Source organism: Melanerpes formicivorus, unplaced genomic scaffold, assembly GCF_026170545.1.
Source record: "Melanerpes formicivorus ecotype bairdi unplaced genomic scaffold, bMelFor1.0.p_v2 SCAF_27, whole genome shotgun sequence".
Lineage (NCBI taxonomy): Eukaryota > Metazoa > Chordata > Aves > Piciformes > Picidae > Melanerpes > Melanerpes formicivorus.
In genome coordinates, this window is record NW_027142379.1 from 1013244 (window position 1) to 1035608 (window position 22365).

The 22365-nt window shown below is 56.3% G+C and overlaps 1 protein-coding gene across 1 annotated transcript; it reads right to left on the reverse strand.

Moving 5' to 3' along the window:
• Positions 1-6828: 6828 nt before the first annotated feature.
• Positions 6829-22301, reverse strand: RBPMS (RNA binding protein, mRNA processing factor). The gene is made up of 8 exons (XM_068153818.1): positions 22182-22301; positions 15533-15610; positions 14914-14952; positions 14733-14795; positions 13813-13963; positions 12863-12993; positions 8798-8867; positions 6829-6919 (listed from the first exon to the last, which is right to left on the reverse strand). The coding sequence occupies exons 1-7, from the start codon at positions 22242-22244 to the stop codon at positions 8805-8807; spliced, it is 588 nt and encodes a 195-aa protein (XP_068009919.1). The 5' UTR covers positions 22245-22301; the 3' UTR covers positions 6829-6919; positions 8798-8804.
• Between the last annotated feature and the right edge of the window lie 64 nt (positions 22302-22365).

Here is a 22365-nt window from a genome sequence, read left to right on the forward strand (position 1 = left end):
TGTTGGGGAGTTGTCTTCATCCACAGAGGTTTCAAACATTGCCCAAACAAGACCAGGCTGCCCACACCTCTTGATGGCCACATCCCTGTTGCAAGAGGAAGGTTGAATCAGAGACTTCCTCCAGCCCCTTTTACCCAAGTGCTCTTGTGGGTCCTAGCCCCAGTTCTCTCTGTGTCACTTGGTTTGCTGTAAGAGCAGTTCTTGTTTCTCCCTGGCTTGCTTTCTGCTCCTTGGTTTGCAAGTGTGTGCAGCAGCCTCTGTGTTACCCAGCAGCTACAACTCTCATTTCTGTGGTTGGGACCCCCCCAGCCTCCTGGGTTGGCTGTTGTGCAGAGTGCAAGCCCAGCAGGGAAAAAGGCTTGGGAAGGCAGGAGGTTGCCCTTCCATTAAGTTAATTTTTTGACTATACCTGCACCTCTGGGCTTTCATCCAAGGCCTGGAGTACTTGTGCGATTTCCTTCTGCCTCCATCACTTATGTTGTGTTCTCTCTTCTCTCCTGAGCTACTTATTAATTATGGAGGCTGCAGAGATGCAGCCCAGGCTCTGCTAATGCTTGACTTGCCCATGTTGTACAGGAAGCATTGCAGGGAGCTGCTAATGGTGTTCTTAGCTTTGCTTTTTAAGCTCTGCTGTCACCTTGGTCTCCTGCCTGAAGCGAGGCAGAGAACACTGTTTAAATGTTGGCTGAAGCCTGGCCCTCCAGGCAGCCTGTGGTTGCAGGGCACAGGGCTGCAGCATCCTCCTCATCTCCCTGGGCTGCAGTGTTCCCCCTGCATGGCCTGCAAGCAGAGCCCTGGGGCAGACATCAGGCTTTTAGGTGTGCTGTGCAGGCAGCAGATCTCCCTGTCCTTCTCAGGGCAGGGGCATGGACTGGGCTCTAGCTGTGTATTCTTGGGTCTTTTTGAGCTGGCAGAGAGCACAGAGCAGCCTGGCCTGGCAGCATGCTGGCAGTGTGGTGACCCTTGCTCAGTGACAACCCTCTGTCTTGGAGTAGATGATCTCTCAGGTCCCTTCCTACCTAAGCCATTCTATCATAGAATAGCTTGGTTTGGAGAAGCCCTCTAAGGTCACTGAGTCCAACCATCAACCCAACACCACCATGGCCACTAAACCATGTCCCCAAGGGCCATAGTCTACGTTTCTGGAACACCTCCAGGGATGGGGACTCCACCACCTCCCTGGGCAGCCTCTTCCAATCCCTGACCACTCTTGCAGCAAAGACCTTTTTCCTACTCTCCAACCCAAACCTGCCTAGCACAATTTCAGCCCATTTCCTCTCCTTCTGTCACCTGAGACTAGGAAAAAGAGCCCAACCCCCACCTCACTGCAACCTCCTTTCAGGGGGTTGTAGAGGGCAATGAGCTCTCCCCTCAGCCTCCTTTTCTCCAGACTAAACTGGAGAGCAAATCCACAGGGAGCAAATCCATGCCTTCACCCTGGCCCCAGCTATCCTCTCCAAGCCACCTCTTTACTCTTAGCCATCAACTTCCCTCCCAGCCCCTGAAGTTGCCTGCCCAAGTCCCAGTGCTATCTCATTTTTCCTCTCCTGGTCTCCTTGCTCCTTCCCCCTTTTCCCAAGGAGGCCCCCAGGAGCGAGTGCTGAGCTTGCTCCTCCTCCTTGTCCCATCAGGGCTGCGGGCGCTGCTGGCTGGCTCCGTCTGTCTGCCCTTTGCTCTCCCTGCCCTGGCTGGCCCGGCTCCATTCCCATGGCACAATCCTGTACTCCTGGCCACTGCTGCCTGGCCCCTAGTATGATCCTGGGGGTATAGACCTCTCTTTCTCCCATCCCACGTGGGAAGGTGGCTTTGTGTTTTTCTCCACAGCCTTCACCATTGCTTCCAGCCTGCTGCCTGTCAGCAAGGAGCCCTGGGGCAGCAGGGATAGAGGGATGGAGCCTTGGGGCAGCAGGGATAGAGGGAGGCACAGGAAGGAGCCATTTTCATCCCCCCCCCCTTTCCCTCAGCTTAGCCTTGGGGAGAGAAAAACTTGGGAAAGTGGAAACAATGAGAGCACAAAGTTTGCTCCTTCTGGTTTCTCCAGCTCTGCCTCTCGGGATTTATCCCTGCTATCGGATGCCAGCGCTGGCTTGGGAGTCCCTGGCCCTGTTTTGCAATCTCCCAGTGTCAGCCAGCAGCTTGGGCCTTCCTGTAAGTGCCCCAACGGTCACAGGGAAGGAATGTTCCCCGGCCACACGGGGAAAGGTCACCACGGGCAGAGGCAAGGCAGGGGCCAGGCCAGCAGCTCCGAGCCGCTCCGGGAGGGCAGCGCCGAGCGCCGCCGAGCCAAAACCCTTTGGGCTTACAGGGGGAGAGGAAAAAACCAAAGCGGTTCAAGAGGTTAAATATTTTCAGCAAGGCCCCCACTTCCCTTTGCAGGGCAGAGCTGGGAGCATATGCTGTGCCCAGGAGGATGTGAGCTTGTTCCTTAGCTGGAGGTTTGCTGTTGACTCTGCTCCCAGAAGCATCCCGCCTGAGCAGTGCCGGTGGCGCGGGCCAGTTACCGCCGCTCCGAGCGGCTCTTGGGCCGAGCAGTGCGTTCACGTTGAGCTCACAGCTCCCTTCCTAGCCAGGGCTTGCCAGCCAACCCTCTCCTCTGCATGCAAGGCGGAAAGCAAGCAGCGAATTGCGGTGAGCGCAGGGGGGTGGGGGATAGGAATTAGCATCCGGCCTAGCTGAGGCTTAGCTCCCAGCTCATCCCTGCCACGCAGGGGCTTTCAAGTGGCACCCCCAGCCCCTTCTTCTCTCTCCCCTCCACCCCCACCCCTCATCTGCAGCCTGTTTTATTGGTGACCTCTTTCACACCATTCTCCAGGCTGCCTTTGCTGAGCTGTAGCCTTGCTCCTGCTACTTTTGTTTTCAGAGGCTCCTGGGGGACTCTGGTTGCATTTATGGGGGCGGAGCAGAGGGAGGAGGAGGAGGAGGAGGAGGAATTTCTAGGTTGGGCCTTATGAACTGAGTTTTTTCCAAATTCTCAGCATGTTCAAAAATAATAATAATAAAAACATTAAAAAAAAAAGAAGTCCTAATGAAGCCCTTGGTCTCTGGGTTACATTTGCCTCTGCTGGGGCTGAGCTCATGGAAAATCGCAGCTCTGCTCCCGTGCTCGGTGCCAAGATTTGTAGCTCTCACACTGGACTGATAACATCTTTGTAAACTCTGGGAGCCGTTTCTTTAAAGCCTGCTTGATCCTTCCAGCCTGGATTTTGAAGCTTTCCTGGAGATCCAAGCAGGATGATGGTATCTACCCTTTAAAAGGAAAAAAAAAAAGACCAAAACCCAAGAAGGAATCAGCAGCGAGCCCAGGGAGAGGAGAGGAGGCTGCTGCTCCCCCGGGGCTGTGCTGGGCTCCTTTCCCCACACAGCACACGGCCAAGCTCTGCACATAACTTACAATAATCACTGGGTTTATTCTTTTAAAAAAATTACAATAGAAAAGTACCTTTTAAACAGAATTTCCAAAAGCCAAGAAGTAGACAATGTGGAAGCTTCTCTCCTCTCCACAAAGACAAAGTACAGGAAATAGTTTTGCTAAAAGGGTTAGTCCTGTCGCTTGGAAACGCAGCTCGCTCTCCTTTCCTTTCCGAGCCACTCCAGAGGTTTGGCTTGGAATTGATTGCTTCTCACGTTGCCTTTATCGGTCCCACTTCGAACACGAGACCCCCCAGCTGGACAGTTTCCCATTGCACCATCTCACCCCTCCCTTCCCCTCCCCCACCCAGCTTTCCCCTGCCCTGGCTTCAGCAGCTGAAAGCTCAGCCCACCCACAGAAGAGGAGGAGGAGGAGGAAGGAAAAGGTGATGACGTTTAACAAGGCCATGAGCACCCTGTCCTCAGTGCAGCTGAGCTCGGTCTGCCCTGCAGCAGGGATGGGGGGAGGGGAGAGGCAGTGAAAAGGAGAAGTTTTGCACCTCCTTTTGCCAGGAACTGAAATCTGTCTGAGGTCTTGGTTTGGTTTTCTTTCTCTTTCCAAATCCCTCCTAGAATGAGGAGGAGGAGGAGGAGAGACGAGTCTGTGGAGCCTTCTCTTTGCTCGGTAAGCTGTCTCCACAAAGGTTACAGACCCTACCTCAAGAGTGTCAGCAGCCTCCCTTCTTATCTTTGCACATGGGAACATGCAAATGCTACACAGGGAGCTGCCAGACTGGCACCACCTCAGCACTAAACCCCCAGCTCAGCCCAGTGCTTTGGCATAACGGTAGGCACATGCCTAAGCCCCTCGGCTTGCTCGGGACCCATGTCCTACCTGGGAGTAAGCTGGTGAACCAAGGGGTTGTCGGTTGGTTGTCTCCCATACAGCAGTTTACATTGCCTGTAACAACTTGAATCAATCACAGCAGGAAGAGAAGGAGGAGGAGGAGGAGGAGGAGGAGGCAAATTGTCACCTTGCTACATGTGGGGGCTGTCTCTGCCCATCCCTGATCCGAGCCGTTGTCCCACGCCGAAGCTTTGCACAGCAAGCTATGAAACATAGCCCTACGGTTACAGAATAAACCCCACCCTAAGAAAGTGTCTGACTGATTGTCCCTGCCTGGTTGTGGTTTGGTACAACTGGGGAGAAGAAGAGGGTAATACTGGTTATGAGTCCACAGAGGTCTCGCCGGAGCACAATCCCCGTGCCGGAGGCAGCACAGGTTCCTACAAACCCAACCTGTGCATCTCCACATCTCCACGCAGGTGAACATCAAAGCCTTCAACATGCAGCTGATGGGGCTGGGGAGGAGTGGGGAGAGGGGGTTCAGAGACTCCTAATTACACTCATTCCAAAGTCAAAGCACAGAAGGTGTGGTCCAGACCCAGTGTAAGATTGTCCTGCTCAGGAGGTTTGGTACAAAAATACTTTTGCTCTCATTTTGCCTTTTTTGTTGTTGTTGTTTTTTTGATAGGGTTTTGGTTTTGTTGCTGTTTTGTAGTCTGCTTTCCTATGCTTCAGTTTGCAAAAGTCTTTGCAGAGGCTGGGGGGGAGGGGGGGGCTGCCTGTCAAAACCATGCTTTCAGAAGTAACACACTCTTTCTTACAAATATACAGTGTCAAAGAGGAAAATATTATTACTAGGTAAGCCTTTCATTGTTGGGGGGTTGTTGGGGTTGGGGCTTCTTTTTCTTCTTCTTCTTTTTTTCTTGTTTTGTTTTTTTTTGTGTGTTTTTTTTTCTTTTTTTTTTTCCTTTTTTTTCTTTCTTTCTTCTAGGAGAGCAGATGTGTGATAGAGGCTGTGGGAAAGTCTTGGAGGAATCCAAACTTGTGTGAGGGTTTTTAGTTATCAAGCCTGGAACGACACACACACAGAGAGAGAGAGAGAGAGAGGTATTAAATCATAGAATCATCAAAGAATTGTCAGGGTTGGAGGGGACCTCAGGGATCAGCCAGTTCCAACCATGGGCAGGGACACCTCACACTAGATCAGGTTCCTCAGAGCTACATCCAGCCTGGATGCAAACACCTCCAGGGATGAGGCTTCCACCACCTCCCTAGGCAACCTGCACCAGGCTCTCACCACCCTCATGGGGAAGGATTTATTCCTAACATCCGATTCTGAATCTACCCACTTCGAGCTTTGCTCCCTTCCTCCAGTCCTATCACTGCCTGCCACTCTAAAAAGTTCCTCCCCAGCTTTCTTGTAGCCCCCTTCAGATACTGGAAGGCCACAATAAGGTCTCCTCAGAGCCTTCTCTTCTCCAGACTGAACAGCCCCAACTCTTTCAGTCTGTCTCCACAGCAGAGCAGCTCCAGCCCTCTGCTCATCCTCATGGCCCTTCTCTGGATACCTTCCAGCACCTCCAGATCCCTCTTGTAATAGGGGCTCCAGAACTGGATGCAGTACCCCAGGTGGGGTCTCACCAGAGTAGAAGGGGAGAATCACCTCCCTTGACCTGCTGGCTCTGCTTCTCTTGCTGCAGCCCAGCCTCTGGTTGGCTTTCTGGGCTGCAAGTGCACACTAGTGGCTCATGTTGAGCTTCTCATCCAGCACCCCCATAATAAACAACAGACCAGTAGGTATGGGGATAAGGTGAAGCAGAAAAGGGGCTGTAACAGAATCATGGAATCACAGAATCCTAGAATGGTCTGGGGTTGCAAGGGACCTTCAAAGGTCATCTAGTCCAACCCCCTCTGCAGTCAGCAGGGGCCTCCTCAACTAGATCAGGTTGCCCAGAGTCCTGTCGAGCCTCATGGAATCATAGAATGGTAAGGGTTGGAAGGAACCTCCAAAGATCATCAAGTCCAACCATCAACCCAAGACCACCATGTCCCCAAGGGCCATCTCCACATGTTTCTTGAACCCCTGCAGGCCTGGTGACTCCACCACCTCCCTGGGCAGCCTGTTCCATGCCTGACTCTCTCCCTTCATGGGGAAAGCTCCTGTGCTGCACCCAAGGAAGAAAGAGTCTTGTTTCCAAGCCAGGACCATGCTCCAAGGGTGGTTGTTTAACCAGGAGAGGGCAAGGTGTGAAATGCCTGCGGGCATCCCGGACCCCACTGATCCCAGTGTGCCCCTCCCAGTGGCCACAGCCGCTGGGGCTTTAGCTGGAGGAAGCACCAGCTGGGAAGCTGAGAGTTAAGTTGGAGTTGAGCTCTGCACTTAAGAGGAATTCAGGCTGTGTTGATCCAAGGCAGGAAGCAGGAGGCAGGGAGCTGAGATTACTGGGGGGTAATTCAAAGCCGAGAGGCATTCCTGGGCCGCGCTGAAACCCTGCTGCAGATAACGCCGATAGCCGCGGCAGCCATGCCAGCCTGCAGGGAGCCAGCCCAGGGCTGCACCCCCTCCCTGCCCTTCTCCTCACCCCAAAGCAGCAAGCCCAAGGGGGCTCCAGCCTTACCAGCACACTGTGGTTTTGCAGAGAGCACACCAACCCAGTAGCCGCCTTGGAAGACTCCATTAATACCCACAAGACTGACTGTAGGCCACCATCACACACCTGAGACCTGTGAGAGGACACAGAGGAGGGTTAGGGACAAGCAGCAGCCAGGGGCTGAGGTCAGCATGCTGTGGGAAGAGGTCGGTTAGCAGTGGCCACAGTCAGTGCTTCTTAAGAGGGCAATCTGCAGCTTAACCCTGCCCTGACGGGCTCCACATGGCACATCACAGAAAGGTGGGGGCTGGAAGGGATCTCTGGAGATCATTGAGTCCAACCCCCTGCCAAAGCAGGGTCACATAGGGCAGGTCACCCAGGAACACGTCCAGATGAGTCTTGAAAGTGTCCAGAGGAGACTCCACAACCACTCTCACAGAATCACAGACTCATAGAATGGTTTGAGTTGAAAGGGATCTTTAAAGGTCACCTTGTCCAATCCCCTGCAGTCAGCAGGGACATCTGCAACTAGAGCAGCTTGCCCAGAGCCCCATCCAACCTGACCCAGAATCTTGCCACAGATGGGGCATCTCCCACCTCTCTGGGTAAACAGTGCCAGTGTTTCACCACCCTCACTGTGAACCATTTCTTCCTCACTTCAAAGCCATCACTCCTGGTCCTGTAACACAGCGAGGATGCAGGTGGCAGTGCCAGGATGGCAGCAAAACCCTTCCCTGGGCTGTCCCCCTTTGCCCTTCCCAGCTGGAGGAGCCTGGAAGGGGGACAGGAGCTCCCCAGCTCTCCATCCTCACCACCCATCGCAGCTACTGGAGTTGCTGCAGGCAGGTGGACCTCTTCCACGGGATTTGCTCATTCCTTCTTCCCAAATATGGCTCTGCTTACATTTTAGCTGGAATATTGGCACATTCCATATTTTGGAAGGACTGCTGGTTCCCAAAGCCTCCCCACACTCCCTATTTTTATCTGCTGGGCCTAAAATAGTCAGAGAATGCTTCACGGATCCAAGTCTGGGTCAGCTGCAGCCACAGCCGGTTCCTCCTGCTCTCCCTGGCTGAGTGAGCCTGGGGGGCATGGCACAGGCCTGTGGGTGCTGGGCACAGTGGTGGATGCTGCACCCTCTCCCACCTCCTTGTACCTGCTGAGGTTTCTGCATGGGTAGCTGTGGACATGGTGCAGGTATCAAGTGATGCTCAGCATTAAATGAGCTTCTTTTCCCCCTCTTCCATTTCATAAATTCATAGAATTGGTTGGGTTGGAAGGAACCTTAGAGCTCATCCAGTTCCAACCTCCCTGCCATGGGCAGGGACACCTCCCACTAGCCCAGGTCTCTCAAGGCCTCATCCAACATGGCCCTGAACACCTCCAGGGAGGATGCATCCACAACCTCCCTGGGCAACCTGTCCCCGTGTCTCACTACCCTCACTGTAAGTTCGAATCCCCTTTGCTCACCCACAAAAGGCTGAGTTAATTACAGAGCAGATCTTGCAAGGCTTTTTCCCTCCAAAGAGGTCCCATGGGCCAACAAGCCATGGACCTGCCTTTCCCTCCTGACCTGAGATGTTCGGAAAAGGTTTGGGGTGGATGGTAGCAGAGATGTCTCCCTCCTGGGGGCAAAGAATCACAGAATGCATTGGGTTGGAAGGGACCCCCAAAGGTCATCTTGTCCAGCCTCACTGCAGTCAGCAGGGACATCTCCAAGTAGATCAGGTTGCTCGCAGCCCCATCAAGTTTGACCTTGCATGTCTCCAGGGATGGGGTCTCAACCTGTTCCAGTGTTTCCCCTCCCTCATTGTGCAGAACTTCCTCCTGATGTCCAACCTACATCTCCCCTATCCTAGTTAGAGGGCACTCAGACCTGTGGTGCCTGCCAGAAGATGGCCTCACCAGGTCTGGCTGCCCACCCTGATGTGCTGGGGCCCCCCAGGAGTGACGGCAGGCGGAGGTCACGGCAGTGGCGGAGGCGATGCCCGCGGCAGGAGGCGGCACTCACCCGGCATTCAGCAGAACTGACGGGACTTCCAGCCCTGAGAACCAGCCTCGGAGGGGGGCAGCCAGCGCATCTGCAAAGACAGAGGGGCACAGGCTGAGAGGGCTGGTGGCCACCCACCCTGGCAACACCTCTGGGCACCTTCCCAGGCCTTCCCCACGCACAGCAGGGTTGAAACACCAACAGTACAGCTCCAGTTTGGACAGGAGTAACTGCATCCGAGCGCACAACCTGACCAAGCCGGAACAGCAGCACCACGGTCTCACCAAGGTGCCAAGGCAGATGAGGGGGACATCAGACACCAAAACTGCTCATGGACACTCCATGTCAGTCCCACCATCCCTAGGGTCCCCATCCTGCTGCTCTCTGCAGGTCCCAGCCAGGGAGGCCACCCTACAGCAAGCAGCTTTGTTTTGGCTGCTGGCATCCCTCTGCCATGCCACCCACCAAACCCACAATGCCAGCAGCTGCCTGGGGTGACCAGGAAGGTGCCACCACCACTTTTGCCACCATGCTGACTCCATAACCACAGCAGATGGTTCTTAGCATCATACAACTGTCAAGGTTGAAACAAATCTTTGAGATCCTCAAGCCCAACCACTGACTCAAGAGCTCACAGTCCCACCACTGCTGCGAAGCCACTGCCACCAAACCAGCTCCCTCAGCACCACATCCAGGCCTCTTTTCAATCCCTTCAGGGGTGGGGACTCCACCACCTCCCTGAGCAGCCTGTTCCAGTGCCTGAGAATCCTTTCTGTGGAAACATTTTTCCTGATGTCCAACCTGAAGCTCCCCTGCACAAGTTGAGGCTGCTTCCTCTTGTCCTGTCACTTGCTGCATGTGAGAAATGACAGACCCCCACCTGGCTCCAGCCTCCTTTCCAGGAGGTGTAGAGGGCAATGAGGTCTCCCCTCAGCCTCCTCTCCTCCAGGCTAAACAATCCCAGGTCCCTCAGCTGATCCTCACAAGATTTGTGCTCCAGACCCTTTACCAGCTTGGTTGCCCTTCCCTGGACATTCTCCAGCACCTCAATGTCCTGTAGTGAGGGGCTCCAAACTGAACTCAGCACTCAAGGTGTGTCCTCAGCAGTGCTGAACAGAGGGGGACAGTCACATCCCCACACCTGCTGGCTGCACTATTCCTGATGGAAGCCAGGATGCTGGTGGCCCCCCTGGCCAACTGGGCACACTCTGGCTCACATTCAGCCAGCCATTTAACACCCCCAGGTCCTCCACTGGACAATTTTCCAGGCACTCTGCCCCAAGCCTGCAGTGCTGCTGGGGGTCCTTCAAACAGGTCTCAGTCTGAGGTTTCCTGAGGGTCCCTCAGAGCTTCCTTCTGCCTCCGCTTCCTCCGCCGGCCGCTTCCTGGGCAGGTGCTGCCTTTTGGTGGTGTTGTGACAAGGCTGGAGCAGAGCTGCAATAACAGTTACTGGTGCTCTCCCAACAGACAGCTAGCAAGCCCCAAACCCATGGAATTTCATCCCAAGGTTGTGGCTGTTTGTACAGTGAGTGCTTTTCCATGTTTAAACCAGCCCCTGGCTTCCTCTGGCTCCCAGCGCCGGCAGCTCCAAATAACCCAGCTCCATTGCAGCGTGCCAGGAACAGATCCTTGTGGATGCAGTTATCCAGCAAACCTGCTTCCATGAGCTCCTTTTCTCCTGCTCACCACCGAGGGATGGTGTCCAGCCTGGCTGCTGCGGAGGCAGCTGCCTGTTCCTCCCCCGACAGCTGGGTTCAGCTGGGTTCCTCCCCCCACAGCTGGCAGCCCTGCAGGAAACACTCTGAGAGCTGGCACTGCAAAGGGATCCCCCAGCACCTCCATCTCCTCTTCTATCAACACAGCAGCACAGAACTGGTTGTATTGGAAAAGCCCTCTAAGGTCACTGAGTCCAACCATCAACCCAACACCACCATGGCCACTAAACCATGTCCCCAAGGGCCACAGTCCACGTTTCTGGAACCCCTCCAGGGATGGGGACTCCACCACCTCCCTGGGCAGCCTCTTCCAATCCCTGACCACTCTTGCAGCAAAGAAATTGTTCCTCATCTCCAACCTAACCCTCCCCTGGCACAATTTCAGGCCATTGCCTCTCCTTCTATCATCTGAGACCAGGAAAAAGAGCCCAACCTCCACCTCACTGCAGCCTCCTTTCAGGGAGCTGTAGAGAGCAATGAGCTCTCCCCTCAGCCTCCTCTTCTCCACACTTACCAACCCCAGCTCCTTCAGCTGCTCCTCCCCAGCCCTGTTCTCCAGAGCCTTCCCCAGCTTGGCTGCCACTCTGGAGCTGCTCCAGCAGCACTCCAGCAGCGCTCCCTGCTCCCCTCCCCGGGCAGGTGGTTAATTTTTAACGCCGGCAGGCGGCCGTCGGGAGCCAGCCGCGCCGGCAGCCGGCAGGAGAGTGCTGGTGGCAGGGAGAGAGCCTCGTCAATAAAAGATGGCTCCTCCATTTGTGCCTCGCTGGCCCTCTCCTGCCTGTCACAGCCGCTCCGCTTCACGCCCCGCAGCAAGCCGCATCCTGGGGTGGCTGGGGGTGGGCTGCGACCCCCCCCGTGCTTATAAACAAAGGCTGAGTGCCAAGAGGATGGAGCCAGGCTCTGGTCAATGCCCAGCGACAGCACAAGGGGCAGTGGGTGGAAGTTGAGGCACAGGAAGAGTTATTTCCCTGTGAGGGTGACAGAAGCCTGGAGCAGGCTGCCCAGGGGGGGTGTGGACTCTCCCTCTCTGGAGATATTCAAGACCTGCCTGGATGAGTTCCTGTGTGACCTGCCCTAGGTGCTCCTGCTCTGGCAGGGGGTTGGACTGGATGATCTCTTGAGGTCCCTTTCATCCCCTAACATTCTGTGACTCTGTGCTCTTGTACCACACCAGCAGCTGGATGGGTGAGGTGTTGGGTGCTGGGAGCAATGGGGATGGTCCAGCCGCAATGAGCATCCCCCATCTCTCCCTCCCTGGTGTGGGCAAGTGTGAAGGTATCACAGAAGGGAAGAGGTTGGAAGGGACCTCCAGAGACCATCCAGTCCAACACCCCTGCCAAAACAGGATCACCCAGGGCAGGTCACACAGCAACACATCCAGACAGGTCGTGAAATTCTCCAGAGAAGACGACTCCACAACCTCTCTGGGCAGCCCTCCCCAGGGAGAATCACAGAACCAATCACTATGGGTGGAAAAGACCTTCCAGATCATCAAGTCCAACCATTATCTATCTCTTCCAGGGCCACTACCACACCAGACCTTGGAGCACCACACCTAGATGGCTTTTAAACACCTCTAGGCATGGCTATTCAGCCACTTCCCTGGGCAGCCTGTTCCAGTCTTTGGGAACCATTTTGGTACAGAACTTTGTTCCCAATATCCAACCTAAACGTCCCCTGGTGTAACCTGAGACCATTTCCTCTTGTCCTGTCAGTTGTGACCTCTGAGAGGAGACTAACCCCCACCTCTCTACACCTCCTTCCAGGGAGCTGTAGAGAGCCAGAAGATCTCCTCTCAGCCACCTTTTCTGCAGGCTAAGCAACCCCAGTTCCCTCAGCTGCTCCTTACAAGACACATTCTCAAAACCCTTCACCAGCTTGGTTGCCTCTCCTCATTCTTCATTCTCACCCAGTTGTGCCACACCACTGCTCCAGTGTAAGAGGTTAGCCTTGACAGTAGCTTGCAACCATGTTCCTGAAAGGCCAACCAGCTTCTGGTGCTAGCAGAGGTCCAGCTTTAATTGCAGGTATATCAGCAGCTCTTCAGATCAAAGGCTGTTGGAGACCCCAGAAACACAGAGGTGAGGGACTCTTGACCTTTGCTGACATCACCTGCACCTTCTCAAGCAGTGAAGATACTGCTCACAGAACCGCAGAGTCACACAGGAAGGCAGAGGAAGGCAGAGAGAGGTGCTGGGCAGAGGCAGGCGGTGCTGCCCACTCAGCTGGCTTTGGGTGCCATCCCTACGTCTCGTGGAGGGGGGCAGTGAGTGCCTGTTAGCTGGGCAGAGGTTAGTGGTGCAGTGAGCACCCAGGGGAAGGGCAGGAGGTCCAGGGTGGGTGGTGGTGCTGGTGGATGGGTCTGAATTACCTGGGCGTGCAGCGAAGCGGGGTAGGTGAAAGCAGGAGGAGGTAGAGCAGGTGCTAACTCCGCTGGGTACAGAGGGTACGGCCCCCACACTTCAGGGCTACTGGGGTAAAGTGCAGGCACTGTGAGCTCATCTGCAAGGAAAGAAGAAGGAGAGTTACCAGCCATGGACCCCATTACGCCACGCTCCTTCCTGCTCCCCACAGGGCAGGAGAGAGGCTTCCCCTGGAGAAGTGCCACCGGCAGGAGCGGACCCGCAAAGCCAGCACCGGATGGCAAAACGTGAGGCTCAGCTGGCAGCAAGCGGTGCCACGGGGCAAGGGGTGTCACCAGCCTGGGCTCACCATCTCCACCAGGTTTAATTACCCTGCAGGCTCAGCACTGGTGGGCATGAAGGAGAGCGTGTGGCTTGCGCCCGTGCGCAGCAGCGAGGTGAGGAGCCGGTGCCCAGGCCAGAAGTGCTCCTCCAGCAGCAGAAACAGGCATGGCATGCTCAGAGCAAGGCACAGCCCTGGTCTCCACCAGCACCCCCAGCTACAACTCAGAGACTCCCCAGTGCCAAGAAGCAGCACCCCAGGCTCACCCCGCTCCGGCACACTGTGCCAAGCCAGCCGTCACCTGCCCTCAGGTCCTCTCCAGCACCAGCAGCCAACTCTGGGGACCCGTGGCCACCATCTGGCACAAGCCACCACACTTGTAGCAAACACCTGGCATTGCCCATCTCCACCCCACAACAGCATCCCCCCAGCATCCCATGCCTGGGACCTGGCACTGCTACACCCACTCACGATCTCTGTGTGACACTGAACTGCCCACATCAGGCGTTTCCCTGAGGCAGACGAGGATGAAAGCCAAGCCCTGGCATCTGCCACCCCAAAACCTGCTGGCACTGAGGCAGTGGCAGACTGGGCAGGGGAGGGGTCACAAAGGGGAGAGCAGGGGCTGGTACTCACAGGGCTCTCGGGCGATGAACTGAGGTACAGCAGTGGGCAGAGGTGTGCTGGGGTTGGGGGTGCCCACCAGCTTGCTCTTGGCCATCTTGGTGTTGGCCTTGGCGAACTCCAGCCGCAGCGTCTGGGGGATCTCGGGGTCGAAGCGGATGCCCTGTGGAGGGAAGGTGGCACAGGGGATGGGTGAGCAGTGCCCCGTGCCAGCAGCACAAAACACAACTCCCAATTCTTTTATTTCCAACCCCCCCCCCCCCCCCCCCCCCCAACTTCCAGCCCTTGCAATGAGCTAATTTGCCAGGCCCCGAGGCAGCTCGCATTCCTCCGGCATCTTTTAGCATCAGCACCATATTTGGCAGTCAGCATCCCAGGCAGCCCAGCTCTTATCCAGAGGGATTAGCAGAGCCCCAGAAAAAAAAAAAATGATCATTTTTTTTTGGGAAGAAAAAAGAAAAAAATAAATCCCAAAGGAAAGGAAAAAAACCAAACCAAAACAACAGACCCAACCCAAAACCAGGGAAGGAACCGGAGAACCAGCTCCATGTGCCTCTCCCCGTGCCCACTTCCAGCAGGGTTAACTCCACAGAGGTAGGAGGGAAGAGAAATTGGCTTTTTCTTTGGGAGTTTCAGCTGGGATTTTTTCCCCTGCTGGATAAAAAGGAGAGGCTGGGAAAGCTTCTCACTGCCCCAGAGCGTAGGGTTCAAGCCTTCACAGATGGCTCTGGGAAAGGCAAGAGGGATGCAGCCCCAGCGGGAGGGGGAGAAGGGGAGAAGCTGCCGACGGGGATCCACCAGCTGGAGGGATGGGGATGTGGTGGGGCCAAAGCAGCACAGGAAAAGCAGGTCTCCAGGATGGAGAGATATGGAGACTCTCTGGAGAGAGGGCAAAGGCATCCCCACAGGAAGGAGCAGCCTGGTGCACTCACGTTCAGCGCGTTCTTCGCCGCCTCCGCCTCCGAGCGGCTGTCAAAGCTGACAAAGCCCACGGGCTGTGGGGGAAGGAGAAGAGGCACCATCAGTTGGGCTGGTGAGGAGCAGAGTGGGGGACCCACCACCCCAGGCAGGAGGGCAGTGTGGTGTGGGCTGCTTGTTTTGGGGGGCTCCTACCTGCTTGGAGGTGAGTTTGATGAGAGACCCTTCGTAGCCCTGCAAGAAAAGGGATACAAAAAGGTGTTTGGTGGAGATCCTCCCTGATGTGACATCCATGGTCAGACTTGACGGGACTCAGCAAGCTGACCTCCTTGGAGGTGTCCCTGCTCATTGCAGGGGGGTTGGACAAGATGACCTTCAAGGGTTCCTTTGAACCTGACCCACTCTGTGATTCTGTGCTTCAGCTGCCCTTTGAGCTTCTCCACCTCCACATTTACCCCCCACAGACTGGGGGCATGGGGTGGGCATGGCAGGACCATGCCAAGGGTCAGCACCACCACAGGGACTTGCTCTCACAGGGTTTTTGGAGGGATGCTGGATGCTAAATGAGGTTTAAGTCAAGGTGCAGTGAACCCCCCAGTGCAATCATGGTGCCCAGTGCCATTTTCCTGGGGTTTACTGGGGGACAAAAGGCACAGGAACCTCTTTCTGTGAACAGAAGGACTGAGTTAAGACTTTTATTTTGAGAAACCAGCAGGCTCCCAGAGCCCACCAAAGCTGGTGGGGCCATGGGCATAGGGCAGGGGCCAGCTTCCAGCTGGCTTCCAGCCCCCACCTTCCCTCCCCAGTCTGATACCTTAAAGGGCCTGAAGAGCAGGTAGAGTTCCCGGGGCTTGATGTCCAGAGGCAACCCGCTCACAAAAAGAGTCCTCACCTGAAAGAGAAGAAAGGAGGTGCCTGGGGACCTTCCCTCATCCCCCAACTTGGGGATACCCCATGCTTTTAGTGGTGGCAGGCCAAAGGGATGATGCCAGCCCAAGGGGAACCTCATGGGCAGCCTTAAGCCATGCTTTGGGGGTGCAGCATTTTCGGGAGGGACCCCTTCATCCTTTGGGTGACCACAGAGCATGTGACTGAAAACATCCCAGTGCCTGCCTTCCCCAATCTGGCAACGAGGGTCTTTCAGCATCCCTCCTGCAATCCCCAGCAGCATCCTGACTCTGCAGACAATGCCTCTTATCCCTGCCTAATTACAGCATTAAGGATGGGGAGATGCAAACCCCAACTCTTCCTCCTGGAGCAATGGTCCTGGTTTAGAGTGGACTGGTTTGGAGCAGCCTGTCCCCAGGTCCTACAACTCACCACTTAAGGGGGTTTAACTCTGCCCTTCACCATGGTGCAGCATCCTCAAAGCCAGGGCAGCTCCCCAAAACTCTGCTTCCACCAACCCCAAGGAGGGATGTGGAGCTCCCCAGGGATGGCCAAGACCCGTGCCAGGATGGTCTTGCTTTACAACCAGCTCGTAACTGGGGGAGCAGCGTGTGGTAGGAGACCACCAGCTGGATCTGCTGTTAACTCCCCTCTCCTCACACCCAGAATCTCATCCTAGCCCTTTGGTGTCTTAATAGCTGGGGGGGATGATGGCCCCAACCGGCCCTACCTCGACCCCCTCACAGCCCCCCCCCTCATCCATAGCGCCAGTATTTAGCCTCAGACTTTGCTGCCAGCTGCCGACTTGGTCTCAGCCCTGTGGATGGGTCTGACCCTGGCTGCCAGCACCCACCAGCTCTTACTGGGGCACCCAGGAATGGTCTTGGTGGGGTCCCTGCCTTGCTGTCCTCCTCAGCTCCAAGCTTGCTCATGAGCCATCCCTCCTCCTTCTGCTCCTGTAGCATCTTACTGGGAGGTAGCCTGGAGGATTTGATGGCTGCAGTTTATTTATTCAGGCAGCCAAGTGCCTTGTGGGAGCTGGTCTGAAGGGGCTAGAGGAAGGTCACCCACTCCAGGTGCCAAGCTGCCAGATTTGGGCTGGAGGAGGGGAAAACTTTGATTATTTGTTAAGTTTCATTTCTTCTTTTTTTTTTTGGGGGGGACAAGCACTCTGCCCACCCCATTCCCTGGGACAGAGACATACCAAGCAGCCAGAAACAGCCAGCCCAGGTCTATTCTTCTGCTGACATTTCTTCTTTCTCTTGCAGATAAGCTATCTACCCCATCTCCAAGCCTTGGGAGCAGCAAACATTCCTGCTTTGTGTAACAAAACCTCTGGCTGACCCGTAGCCATTAAACAACAAAGGGGCCGTTTGCATACAGCCCTTGTGTCAACACTCCTGGTGATACCCATCACTGCCGTACCCCCACCACTGCCGTACCCCCACCACTGCCGGTACCCAGCTGGGTGCATGGGGGCTGCCCAAAACCCAGCCAGCCGTGAAAGTACAGCCATCCCATGCTTGACTTGGAAAGCAAGTCCTGCTCCAGCCAGGAAAGGATGCTCAGGACCCTGTCCAGAGGGATGCTGAGAGCTCCAGGCTGGATGGGATCAGCACAGGCAGAATCACAGAATGGTTGGGGTTGGAAGAGACCTCTGAAGATCACCGAGGCCAACCTCCCCTGCCAAAGCAGGGTCTCACACAGGAACACATCCCGATGGGTCTTTAAAGACTCCACAGAAAGGATTCCACAACCTCTCTGGGCAGCCTGCTCCGGGGCTCCAGCACCCTCACAGCAAAGAAGTTTTTGCCCATGTTGAGGTGAAGCTTCCTGGGTTCCAGTTTGTGTCCTTTACCCTTTGTCCTATCACAAGACACCACTGAAAAGAGCCTGGCCACTTCTTGAAGCCCACCCTTTCTGAGCTAGGGCAGCAGTGGGGCACAGCTCAGGAGCCTCTCCCCTTTCCTGGGACCATCCCCCATCAAGGTGCCTTGGGGGACCTCCACCAGTTTTCTACCCATCTTCTGAGACTGGAGGTGATGGAGCATCCTGAAGTGGGCAAAGCTGCACTGTCTCCATTGCAGGCACTGTCTCCCTTGCAGACACTGCCCTGAGGAGGGGATTTATCCGGAGGAATGTCCATGAAATTCAACATAAAGATTGCAAATTTATCCTTTCCTAGGGGGAAAATAAAAATGTCCTCCCCTTCAGCCAGGTCTCTCTGAGCACAAGCTCCAGGGGAATCTGCTCTGGACACATCCACCCTCTCAGCTGGGTTGGTGTCCCAAGGAGGGTCCCTTCTGCCTCCATCATCCATCCCTCCAGCCTCCGGTCCTCCCCAGGACACTCCTGCCCCCGGGGAGCTCCAGGGAGCACCAGAGGCATCCGAGATGGCTCCAGGGGAAAATCTGCTGCCCATTTGCCGCCTCCCTGAAAGCCAAACCTTTGCAAGCCCAGCTCACCGGATCGTTTAGCCCCTTAACTGTGCAGCAGCAGAGAGATGGGGCAGATAAAAGACCCTGTGAAACCCTCTTGAGATTTCAGCCTCGCCAAGGAAGGGCTTCTCCTGGGTAATGACTTGTTTGCTTTCAAAGTTCAAACGCGGGTCGGCCAAGTTTTAAACTGTAAAATTAGACAGGGGCGAGAGGTAGAAGGGCTCCAAAGCATCCCCCAGCTCCTCTCCAGCCCCAGAAGGAAGTTTGGGATCAAAGGAAGCAGGAAGGAGATAGGAGGTTATGGGCCCTCCCCATCTGCACCCCACAAAAAAGGTGCTGGGGGGCGGGGGCCGGGGAGCCCAGACAAAGGGATGTTTGAGCAGGTCCTACATAAAGAGCATCCTTTTTCTGAGGGCAAGAAGCAGGTGGAAGGATTTGGGGTGTTAAACAGAGGTAGGACTGGCAGGGAAAGGGTAATTCCCAGCAGGCTGGACGGATATCCTTCTGCCAAGGAAAGGTTTCAGGCGGAAATATTACTCCTGCCCTTAAATGGAAGAGCAGCTTCAGCCCGCAGGGAGCTGCTCCAGGCTTTCCTGTGCCGGGAGATCCCAGGGGCTCAGCCTCCTCCTCTACCAGAAACGCTCCCAGGGAAAAATCCTGCCTCTGAGAGGAGGGCAAAACATAATCCTTATTGGAGACACCACCAGCTGGCAGCAGGTACATGAGCTTCCACAGGGGAAATGACCCCTTCTTGGAGGTGAGGAGGGCTCCCAAGTGTCCTGTGGGACGAGGTCAGACCAACAGCTCCTCAACAAGGAATAGTCCACGGCACTTGAGTGTGGTGGCAAGATTCCTGCAGCCCAAACACCCCTGGTTTAGGGCAGCCCAGAAGGTTTCTCTTCAGTTCAGATATTTTTCAGTGTTTTCCTGGTGGAGCATTTCTCCTTCTTGTTAACATTTGGGGTGAAACTAAAGGTTTCTTCCAGTTCAGAAGTGCTGATGGCTGCTCCAGGAAGCTGCTGGTCATGAGTGCAGGACCTCACAGGTGACCACCACCTTGATTTTCTTTAGCAGGGATGACAGTTATGGCACTGCATGAGGGGCACACCAAGTCTCTTTTCCATGGTCCTCTGCTCTTGCCACTGCCAGGGCCACTGGAACTCACCTCCACCATCTTGCTCCTGTTTTGTCCCCTCGTGGTTTTCATTGTCCCTGTAGAAAGTCTTCTCCTAGCTTCTGCAACCTTCCTTTTCCTAGGAAGTCATCTCCATCCCACTTCTGGCATCAACCCCTCACCATCACCTCCTGTTGTCCCCAAAGTACCACATCCCATCTGGGGACAGTTTAAGGGATGCAGAGGAGGGGCTGGGAGTGAGGATTTGGACTGGGAACACACAAGCAGAGGAAGAGATCAGAACCAAGAGGTGGCTGGGGTCACCAGACCACAGCTGAAGAATGACCCCAGCATGCAGAGATTCATGTTGGAGCCTTCCTCCTCCTCTTCCTGACACGAAGACAGAAGCCGGGTTTGTCTCCCAAAGGTAAGCAGGGAGGCATTTGCCAGCCCTGGACCCCATCAGATGGTGGCACCCTGAGGGACGCCGGGTGCCCCACTGGCACAGTCACGCTTCCCTACCCCTGCACAACCCATCCCCACCCCCAGCAAAGGTTAACCGGCCGGGGACCGGCTAGGGGGGAGGCAGAAGGCATCCGGGTGATTCATTCACGAGGTATTTAATGACCTCCTCCAGCCCCAGCTCCCACCTTCGGCAGGGACCTGCTTTAATTCTCCACCAGCAGATGAGCCGCTTCACTGCCCAGCGCTGCCAGCGAGGCACCAGCGACCACCTGGCCCTTGGTGGGAGCGGGAAGGCAACGGCAGCAGGCTGAGACCATGCTGAAAAGCAGGGAGAGCAGAGCTTCCCCCCTTCCCAGCAAAGCGGGGTGCATTCCATCCCCGCCGGGATTAGTCCTTGAGTAAATATTCTCCCGGCTGACGGAGCCTCCTCCCGGGCTGGGTTTAGATTCCCGGGCTGTGTCCGCACGCCAGCAACCCGCAAACCTCCCTGACATAAACAAGGCTGGGGGCTGAAGGATGCTGGTTCTTCCGCCCCTGGGATGTAGGAAACCCAGGCTCAGCCTCCAGCCTCACCACCCACAGCCGTTTCTTCAGACCCGTGGCCAAACGTCCGGCAGAGGACGGGAGGAGAAGGAGCAGCCCCTGGGGGACAACGAGTCCGGAGCTGCCAGAGCTGGAACGAGGAAGCGGCAGAAGAAAAGCCAGCGAGAAAACAAGGGAGCAGATGAGGGATTGAGACAGAGCAGTGGGGGTGACGGGCTCGTTGAGGGGTGATAAGCACTTTGAGGGGTCACACAGAGCCATGTTCCACCCGTGGTTTGCTTCCAAACCCTCCTCTAGACCCCACGGAAAGTAAACAGAAACATGGGGGACGCAACACAGGGATCATGGGGACAAAGCTTATCCACTCATTAGGTACCTTCCTCCCCCCAGAACGATCCCTGAGGTCCCCTTCCCAGGCCCTGCTCTCCCAGGATGAAGGATCTGGCATGGGATGGGGACCAGGGCCACGAGCTGGGCTCTCCGGAGCTGCTCTGCTACCAAATAAGGCCTCGGTCGGGCTCCGTCGAGCTTTTACATGCCGTTCTCGCCCAGCCGAAGTGACGTGACCTCCTTTACAAACTGTTCTGCCCTCCCCAGGCTCCTCTGGAGGGGACCCCCTCCCCCCCGGCCCACAGCTCCCCTGCACCACGGAGGGGGAGCAAGACGAATAGGGGTGCCAGGAGCAGGACTCCTGCCAGCCTAGGAAGAAGCAGGGTTGAAGCTGGGGGCTTGTCCCAGCCTGGCAGCACCCTGACTGAACTCCCAGGGTGGGTGCTGCTTCTCCTGCACAAGGCTGGAAGGTAAGCTTTAGGGAGGGGAGAGAGCAGCAGCTGGGCAACTTCTTTCTCCTGTGCTTAAGTAAATACTCGAGAGCACCAGCTCTTCCAGGCAGGGCTGGGAAAATACCTGCCTGGCCCTGGAGGTACCCAGCTTGGAAGCAGGCGCCGCCATCGCCCTCCTAAAATGTCCCCAGCAATACTGGGGGGCCCTGACACCTCACAGCTGTCCCCCTTCAGGGTCTCCACGCATCCAGCATGCCCCCAGACAGAGCTGCACCGCAAGGGCAGGGGATCCCCACGGACAATGGCTAAGACCCGGCTGGGATCCAGCAGGATCAGAGTGAGGGTTGCCCTTTGCCAGCACTTCACGTGCCCATACCATTGGGAAGGGCATCCATGGCCATCTCCCACCGCCGTGCCCACCTGAGCCACACCACCCACAAAGACCCAGCAGCATCGTCTGCCCCACGCCAGAGGGAAAATCCCCTGTTATTACAGAGCTCTGGGAAACTTTGGGAAGTTTCAGACCTCTGGAGTGAGAAACTCCAGGTAGGTGCCAGCAGGAGAGCGGAGCTGCCGTGCATCCTGGATCGGGCAGAGCTGGTGGGGCCACGCCGGAGCGGGGCAGCGGGTGAAAGACAGGAAGAGATCCTATCTGCCTGCACTCACCCTCCCAAAGTCCAAATTCCCATCTCAAGGTCACAGGCAAAACCAGGAACTTGGTGGTGGTAAAGGACAAAACCCACTCTGGTCCCCGGGGCGTGGGATATGTCCCCCCGTGGAGACAAGGCTGTTTTGTCCATCTTTGGGGTGAGACCCACTGCAAGACAGTCACAAAGTCCGGTGGGTGCGGGGATAGACTCAGCGTCCCCCCACAAAGCACTCCGGGAGCTGGGGCTGAGGCTGATTTGGAGCCCTCCACACCCTGGGGAGCTGCGTGTCTCGAGTGGGGCCTCCCTGAGCCCCGAGGTCTCCCGAGGTGGGGTGCCGGGGGGGTGGGGGGTGTCCAGGAGGGGAGGGGAAAGCACTGCCTACCGATCACATCTCGCTCCCCACCTCTCCCCCAGGCCCCCCGTACCGCGGAAACCAACGGGACCCCCCCGGCGCGGACTTACCCCCCCGGCGTAGGGTGCGTGGGCAGGCGGCGCGGACCGCGGGTGGCGAGATACAGGACCCCCCCTCCAACAAAAAAAAACACCCCCCATAGACCCCGTTCCCCCTCGCCGTCCCCCCTACCTCCTCCTCGGGCAGCCCGGGGTCGGCGAGGCCGCCCTCCCGGTCGGCGGGGAGGTTGCTCATGGTGCGTCCGGCTCCCAGTCCCGCCGGCGGCACCGCGAACGGGGCGGGCGGTGCTGAAGCGCTGGCGGCGAGCAGGAGTGGCGGGGGGGACCGGGGCGGAGCGGCGGGGCCGGGGGAGGGA